This window comes from Oncorhynchus kisutch, linkage group LG23 (assembly GCF_002021735.2).
Source record: "Oncorhynchus kisutch isolate 150728-3 linkage group LG23, Okis_V2, whole genome shotgun sequence".
Taxonomy (NCBI): Eukaryota; Metazoa; Chordata; class Actinopteri; order Salmoniformes; family Salmonidae; genus Oncorhynchus; species Oncorhynchus kisutch.
In genome coordinates, this window is record NC_034196.2 from 43,255,254 (window position 1) to 43,264,660 (window position 9,407).

General features: G+C 42.2%; 1 protein-coding gene across 1 annotated transcript; it reads left to right on the forward strand.

The window, feature by feature from the left end:
- The first annotated feature begins 1,739 nt into the window (after positions 1-1,739).
- Positions 1,740-8,808, forward strand: LOC109868728 (uncharacterized). Its single transcript, XM_020458460.2, has 2 exons — positions 1,740-2,214; positions 5,758-8,808. Exons 1-2 carry the CDS (start codon positions 1,944-1,946, stop codon positions 8,358-8,360), a joined length of 2,874 nt encoding a protein of 957 aa, XP_020314049.1. The 5' UTR covers positions 1,740-1,943; the 3' UTR covers positions 8,361-8,808.
- Positions 8,809-9,407: the final 599 nt, after the last annotated feature.

A 9,407-nucleotide genomic window follows, 5' to 3' on the forward strand; every position in this document is an offset into this window, starting at 1 on the left:
AAGGTCCCCAAAGCACGCACATCCCTGGGTCACTCCTCTTTTCAGTTCACTGCAGCTAGCGACTGGAAGGAGCTGCAACAGACACTCAAACTGGACAATTTTATCTCAACCTCTTCATTCAAAGACTTAATCATGGACACTCTTACTGACAGTTGTGGCTGCTTTGTGTGATGTATTGTTAGGGTTAGGGTTAGTGCTGTAGGGTTACTGTTGTCTGTGCCCAATAATATTTGTACCATGTTTTGTGCTGCTACCATGTTGTTGTCATGATGCTACCATGTTGTTGTCATGATGCTACCATGTTGTTGTCATGATGCTACCATGTTGTTGTCATGATGCTCCCATGTTGTTGTCATGATGCTCCCATGTTGTTGTCATGATGCTCCCATGTTGTTGTCATGATGCTCCCATGTTGTTCTCATGTTGCTACCATGTTGTTGTCATGTTGCTACCATGTTGTTGTCATGATGCTACCATGTTGTTGTCATGATGCTACCATGTTGTTGTCATGATGCTACCATGTTGTTGTCATGATGCTCCCATGTTGTTGTCATGATGCTATCATGTTGTTCTCATGTTGCTACCATGTTGTTGTCATGTTGCTACCATGTTGTTGTCATGATGCTATCCTATTCGGTGTCCTGTGTGAATCTAAGTGTGCGTTCTCTAATTCTCTCCTTCTCTCTTTCTTTCTCTCTCTCGGAGGACCTGAGCCCTAGGACCATGCCCCAGGACTACCTGACATGATGACTCCTTGCTGTCCCCAGTCCACCTGGCCATGCTGCTGTTCCAGTTTCAACTGACCTGAGCCCTAGGACCATGCCCCAGGACTACCTGACATGATGACTCCTTGCTGTCCCCAGTCTACCTGGCCATGCTGCTGCTCCAGTTTCAACTTCCACCTGACTGTGCTGCTGCTCTAGTTTCAACTGTTCTGCCTTATTATTATTCGACCATGCTGGTCATTTATGAACATTGAACATCTTGACCATGTTCTGTTATAATCTCCACCCGGCACAGCCAGAAGAGGACTGGCCACCCCACATAGCCTGGTTCCTCTCTAGGTTTCTTCCTAGGTATTGGCCTTTCTAGGGAGTTTTTCCTAGCCACCGTGCTTCTCCACCTGCATTGCTTGCTGTTTGGGGTTTTAGGCTGGGTTTCTGTACAGCACTTTGAGATATCAGCTGATGTACGAAGGGCTATATAAATAAATTTGATTTGATTTGATTTGATGATGCTATCATGTTGTTGTCATGATGCTACCATGTTGTTGTCATGATGCTACCATGCTGCCTTGTTTTGTTGTTGTCTTAGGTCTCTATTTATGTAGTGTTGCTGTCTCTCTTGTGGTGATGTGTGTTTTGTCATATTTATTTTTATTTTTAATCACAGCCCCTGTCCCCACAGGTCTTTTGCCTTTTGGTAGGCCATCATTGTAAATAAGAATTTGTTCTTTAACTGACTTGCCTAGTTAAATAAAGATATATAAATCACTAACTCCAGCACCAGATACCAGATACCACCACTACTAGGCCTACGTGTGAGCCAGTCTAAGATTATTTTTTTTTTTAAGTCAGCAAAATGTGTATCACAAAGCATTAATTTCCATAGATCATAATCAATGCAGCACACAATCATTATGCAATTTATTGTATTGTTGTTTGAGTCATGTTTTATAATTTGGTTTAACACACAGGCTAATTGAGGAGCTGCTTTCATCTGAGTCTGCTTGATTCTTTCAACACCTTGTACCGTCACCCTGCGATCCAGTCAGCGTATTGGCAGTGGGCTCACTTGATTGCAGATCTGAGATACGTGTGCGTGCTGCAACAAGAGGTCATTTGGAACGCGGGTGGTGGAGAAACACGCACAGCGCACGCTTGTTGGAATCCGCGCCCATAGCCTATATTCGCTCTTTCCTATCCGTGACAGAGGCTGCAAAAATGACGATCAAGAAAAGTAAAACCGTCGTTTTTGAAAGACGTGCAGGGGATTTAACTGCGTTGTATTGTATGAATGATTGGGTGATTGCAGTGGTGTTGGCTATTATTGCCATGATGTCTGTATGGGCTGCACTCATCATATACAGATATATACAGACAGAGAGAGGTAAAAGAAGAAGAAAGGTTGATGACGACACTATTTTGGAAACTGAAAAGGATGAAAATGAGACGACAAACGAAGAAAAAATACTGTCCTGTGTCGAGTCAACAGGTAAATCAACATTTATTAGTGTTCATTCTTCACTGATCGGTCCTAGGATTGTAATCAAGTCGAATGTAACCCATATGCAACATAGTTGCTGTCTACGCTTGTTATGTTTTGTGCTATATGAGAGATCCGCCATGATAATAGAATCGGAAGCCTACTACAGTCATGTCTACAAACACGTGTGCGCAGGTCTCCTTGAAGCTGTCAGCTGTGAGCGCGCAGGAGGTTGAAAATATAAATTGTTATATCAATGAAGCCCTTTGCTTAAGTGAAAAACAAATATCAGTTGTCTGTAACAAAATTCCCTAGTTTAATTGTCTGTATAATGCTTTAGATGTTACAGTAGTTATTAGATTTGTTTGCGGGGTTGGGTAGGTTACTTTCTAGTTACCTGTCAGAAATTATAATCAGTAAAGGAACTTTTGGTTTACAGATACTCTAACGTAATTTGATTACTTTCAGTTACTTTTGCAATACTTTCCCCTTAAAGAGGCAGACAAAAATAATCATAGTGGTCTCTGTATGGGGTCAATTTCACGCCATATTTAATTTTAAATTAAATAAATCGTGAACATGGAAAATAAAGTTGAGAATGTAAACATAGTTTCGAGGACGGGTGAAATAATGGATGTTGAAATCAAAACCAAACAATTGAAAGCTAAATGTATAGAATTATAAACAAAAATAAGATATCAAAAGCAAAAACCGCAAAACTTGTAATCAAATCATTTTTAAAGCGAGAGCAAAACTCTATGACAAATTATTAAAATATTTGAAAACGAATGCAAACATCGTTAAACTTTCCCAGCAACGAATCTTATTGAATACATTTTGCCTACGCTCTTGCCTGCATGTACTACCTATTGGTTACGCTACTCGTGTCTTTGCTTTCAATTCAATTCAAGGGGCTTTATTGGCATGGGAAACGTGTTAACATTGCCAATGCAAGTGAGGTGGATAATACAGGACTGACAGCTTTCACTGTCAGTCCTTTCGAGTGCGAGTTTTGGCATTATATTTCCGTGAAGGGCGGGGTTTAGAGGGAAGCCTAGACGATGAGTCTCCATTGGTCCGCTAGTTTTGAAGTGACAGTTCTATGATCAGCAGAGTTATAGGCTACACTACAGCAAGGACCTGCATGCTGTTCATGATCAGGAAACCTCAGTTGATCTCTTTCATTTCAGATAATGTGACGGTAGCCTCACAATATCGGCCAACATTAATTGTATATTTGAGTGATTTATAAAATAAAAGTGATCTATACCTGACAAGTATGAGTGGTTTAAGTTAATTTCCCATCCTTTGTGGGCTTTGCCTGTCAAGCAGCAGAAGGGTACATTTGCTGATGTACAGTTAGTTGGTAATGTTAACTTTGCTAGCTACTGGTAGAAACTTTACAGTTAGCTGGTAATGTTTACTTTGCTAGCTACTGGTAGAAACTTTACAGTTAGCTGGTAATGTTTACTTTGCTAGCTACTGGTAGAAACTTTACAGTTAGCTGGTGATGTTAACTTTGCTAGCTACTGGTAGACACTTTGTACTGTTAGCTGGCAATGTTTACTTTGCTAGCTACTGGTAGAAACTTCACAGTTAGCTGGTAATGTTTACTTTGCTAGCTACTGGTAGAAACTTTACAGTTAGCTGGTAATGTTTACTTTGCTAGCTACTGGTAGAAACTTTACAGTTAGCTGGTGATGTTAACTTTGCTAGCTACTGGTAGACACTTTACAGTTAGCTGGTAATGTTAACTTTGCTCGCCTCTGATATAAACTTTGTACAGTTGGCTCAACGTATAGTGGTAGGTAGACCTAATGTACTTTTTATGTAGAACCCATTGAGGGGATCCCAACAACCAATGAAGGTGTAGACCTAGCGAATTTAGCTAACATCCCCTTTTCAACATTTGTTTTTAAGAGTGTTTAATCACGATTGCTGCTGACAGACATGATAGGCTACATTGATTGATGGATCACATCAAATTGGCTCGCTAGTTAACAGATCACATCAAATTGGCTAGCTAGTTAACAACAGATCACAACAGATCACATCAAATTGGCTAGCTAGTTAACAACAGATCACATCAATATGGCTAGTTAATAACAGAACACATCAAATTGGCTAGATAACTTTGAGGGGATAAACTAGACGGCCATATCCAAATAGTGTTTGCTTTCCATCTATAGTGGTGGTGACAGTAGTCTGACAGTAGTCTGACAACTTTACCAGGACGAGGACTTGTCATTTAGCTTGCTTCATCGGAGATTACACTTTTGGAAAGAGCTTGACATGTTTTTCTCCACACAGATATTATATATGGAATAATCGGGATATATTGTGTGAAAATACTTATTTGTTTTTAGAATATTGGTTCCGAAATAATATCCTATTGGTGCCAACTGGTAAATGCAGAGGGTCTTTTACTCAGTTATAAGGAATTCTTATCACTTTAGAAGGTCCCTGTAAACGCCTAAAGATTTTGCCATTGTTTTAGACGCCATTCCCTCAGGTGTTGCTCTGGTATTCAGGAACATGTCAAGACCTGACCCTCAGAGCCTACCTTCTATTGACCCTGTTGACTCATCAGTAGGAAAGATTTGTTTCTCTTTTGGTCCATTCAACAACAGAGCGAAAGAAAACTGTAGCAAGACATCAGTAGGTTTATAATTGAACGCATTTATGAAGATTTTACACTATTGTGGAGAGATGTACTGTTTGGATTCTTTACATACAATAGAAATAAGCTGAAACATTTTTATGTAATTCATTTCATTATTCTTTTGGCCAAATTTCATATGCACAAATGTAAATTTACAAACAGAAAACCAAATTTTCGTACCCTACAAAAAGAAATGGAACTTTATTTTAAGACGGTTAAATGCTCTACCAAATAAAAGCTGTCAGAATTGTAAGTATATGTATGTCCCTTAAGGTCTTTCTGTAAATGTAATGTGATATTGTACCCCATAGCCCCGCCCCCAGCCCCGCCCCTAGCCCTGCCCCCAGCCCCGCCCCTAGCTCGATTGTCCATTGTTTGTAATCTATGTATGCTTGTGTTCCCTCATGTGCTTTATGTATTGATTTGTTGTTAATAAAAATAATAAAAAAGACACATGTTGTTTGCTTAGCTAGCTAGCTACATCCAAAATGGATATGCTACCTTCACATATCTGAAATAACATGATCAATTGGTGTTTACTGATAACGAAACGCATGCAGTTACTGTATAACTCTGATGATAGAGCTAAATGTGGAATAATCTGAAATGTGTAGTTCTCACTAGGCTCTTAAAGAGGTGACGATATTAAAACGAATTAGTTTTAACATTTATTTAACCATCTCTTGAAAACGGCACATAGTTGTCAATGGTTTTAGCGGAGCTGGGGGTCTTCTTGCCCCCCAGCAGCCAAATTGAAAGCTCTGCACCGTATTGTGAGGTTTTATTGATAACAACCTATTCATTCTAATTAGACTGGTTTGGAACTTTGAGGGTTTATGACATGGCCCATCCAGTCATTTAATAGGATCTCCAATGTGCTTATTTTCCAGAGGAGGGTGAAGAAGAGACGCTGGAGAGCTGGGATGGGGAGGAATGGAGGCGAGAGCCAATGGAATGGATTCCAACAACCAGTGAGAATGTAGAACCCTTTGACGGGATCCCAACCACCAATGAGGATGTAGAACCCATTGAGGGGATCTCAGCAACAACCAATGAGGATATAGAACCCGTTGAGGGGATACCAACAACCAATGAAGGTGTAGAACCCATTGAGGGGATCCCAACAACCAATGAGGATGTAGAACCCATTGAGGGGATCCCAACAACCAATGAGGATGTAGAACCCATTGAGGGGATCCCAACAACCAATGAAGGTGTAGAACCCATTGAAGGGATCCCGACAATAACCATTGATGAGGTAGAACCCATTACAAGGATCCGAACAAGAATTAATGAAGATTTAGAACCCATGAAACAGATCCGAGCACGGACCAATGAGGATCTACAACCCATTAGACGCATCCGAACACTAACCAATGAGGATCTAGAACCAATTAGACGGAACCGAACAGCAACCAATGAGGATCTACAACCCATTAGACGCATCCGAACACTAACCAATGAGGATCTAGAACCAATTAGACGGAACCGAACAGCAACCAATGAGGATCTACAACCCATTAGACGGATCCGAACAACAACCAATGAGAGCGATGGTCCTTACACGTGGGAGTCGTATGCTGAGTGGCAGATCGTTGAGGAGTTTCACCTCGGCTCTCAACCTCAAGAGCACTGTGAAGGCACATGTCAGCACTATGACGGTTTATGTCAAGTCTGTGGAGGCTTGTGTCATTGCAGTGAATGCTTATGTCAGTTCTACGAAGGCTTATGTCAGGACGACGCCGAGTCCCAGACTGACCGTACCGTGGGTCAAGAGGAGCAGGCTTCTACCAGTCCCTATTCCCTCAGTGACATAAACTATCAATCTGGACATGAGAAGGATACAGATGTGTATAACCAGGATGAGGAGGATTTGAAGGAAGTTGAACTGAGTGATGATTGTCAATGTGAGAGCACAGAGGAGGAGTCTGAGGTAAACCATTCACATGCCTTTGCCATCAAGCCTCAGAGATATCTGGAAGAGCTCAATGAAAATCTCCCTGACATGATATTGACTGCCTCTGACCTTCAAGAACCTGACTGTGCGTGTTATACAGAGATACAGGAAGTACAATACACAGATGATGACATGACCAGCCATGTTGTCTTTTACAACGAAGCGAGGCTGGAGATGACATTGACTGACACTGAACATGTATCGGATAAAGAAAGAGAGGAAGTAGAATATCCGGATGACGATAGACACAGCCATGTTGCTTTTGCCAAAGTCCAGGTAAGTGAAAATCTACCTGAGATGAAATTGACTGAAACTGACCGGATAGAACCGGAACATGTGTATGAGGTGGAGAGAGAGGAAGTAGAAGATCCAGATGAGGTAATCACTGAAGGTCCAGAACATCCCAGTGAAAACATCCCAGAGATATTGAGTGACACTGACCTCCAACAACCTGGCAATTTATGTGAAGAAGAAACACAGGAAGTAGAATGTACAAGTGATTATATGGACAGCCAGGTTGCCTTTGTCAGCGACACTCAGGAACCAGAACATCCCAATGAATATCTACCTGACATGATATTGACTGACACTAAGACTAAAGAACTTGACCATGTGTGTGATTCAGAGATACAGGAAGTGGAATACCCAGGTGCTGACATGACCAGCCATGTGCCGTCAGTCTCTGATAGGACAGTAGAAGACGATATGAAAGAAGCTATGGTAGAGGATCTTGACATGGAAGCTATGGTAGAGGATCTTTGCAGGAAGGACTGTCTACTTCATGACTATGTCATTGACGGGTTGAGCCAGCCCACCGATGTTAGAGACACACATGTGGCTGAGAGGAAAGGAGACATCGTTGATGATAACAGCAAGGACACGCGTGTAGAGGAGGAGAAGAAAAGACAGAGTGATGATACACGGATAGAGGAGAGTTATGAGAAAGTAGAAATTAACATAATGGAAGCCACGATGGACAATAATGAATGGATGACAGTCAGTGGCACAGAGGACAACAGTGACTCCCCATGGGTGAGGATAAGCCACTCGTCCATCGAATGCTCTTCTGCTGAGGTGGAGCATCATCCCACAGAAACATATCAGAATTCAGATGATGCAACGGTGGCTGACGCAACCGCATTCAAGGAGGTCGAAGAAACAGGAACTAAACCTGTATCACCAGATGGAGACCTGCGTAGGAATAAGAAGATGGCGGCTGTGCTTCCTAGCAAACCCAAGACTGTACGGGTGAGGTTCTGTGTCCACTACCGTACCCAGTCTCCCTGGCAGGAGCTGGCTGTGACAGGGAACCAGCAGGAGCTGGGGAGCTGGACGGGCTTCGTTCCACTGGAGAGAGCCCAGGACGGGTTCTGGGCCAGCTGGGTCGTCCTCCCCGCAGAGAAGCAGGTGGAATGGAAGTTGGTGCTGGTGGAAGATGGAGAGATCCTACGCTGGGAGGAGGGTGGTAATAGACACCTGGAGACAGGTCGGGGTGGTGGAGAGGTGTATCTCAACAAGTGTTGGGGCAGCCTCTGAGTGACAGGTTCCTACTGGGCACCAACTGGTTGGAACGACACCGTTCTTCACAAAAAATATATATCAATGTGATGACATTGAATCGATGTGGAAAAATAATTAGATTTGCAAAAAATGTATAGTAATTTTGAATTTTTTTAATATTTTCAATTGTTAACCGAAATCCTATAACAAACACAGTTTGCATGTTTGGGGATTTGAAAACTAGACGTTGAAATGACACCTGTGCCCAGTGGGGCAGCCTCTCTGTGCCCAGTGGGGCAGCCTCTCTGTGCCCCAGTGATAGGGAGGGAATGGCACTAAAATTCCCTTTTCCATACTAGCATACTACTTAGAATGCATAGCCATTTTACATTTTAACATTTTACTGGCGCTAGGGGTCATTATATATGTATGTGTGTGTGTGTGTGTGTGTGTGTGTGTGTGTGTATATGTGTATATATACAGTGGGGAGAACAAGTATTTGATACACTGCCGATTTAGCAGGTTTTCCAACTTACAAAGCATGTAGAGGTCTGTAATTTTTATCATAGGTACACTTCAACTGTGAGAGACGGAATGTAAAACAAAAATCCTGAAAATCACATTGTATGATTTTTAAGTAATTAATTTGCATTTTATTGCATGACATAAGTATTTGATACATCAGAAAAGCAGAACTTAATATTTGGTACAGAAACCTTTGTTTGCAATTACAGAGATCATATATTTCCTGTAGTTCTTGACCAGGTTTGCACACACTGCAGCAGGGATTTTGGCCCACTCCTCCATACAGACCTTCAGGTTTCGGGGCTGTCGCTGGGCAATACGGACTTTCAGCTCCCTCCAAAGATTTTCTATTCGGTTCAGGTCTGGAGACTGGCTAGGCCACTCCAGGACCTTGAGATGCTTCTTACGGCGCCACTCACTAGTTGCCCTGGCTATGTGTTTTGGGTCGTTGTCATGCTGGAAGACCCAGCTACGACCGATCTTCAATGCTCTTACTGAGGGAAGGAGGTTGTTGACCAAGATCTCGCGATACATGGCCCCATCCATCCTCCCCTCAAT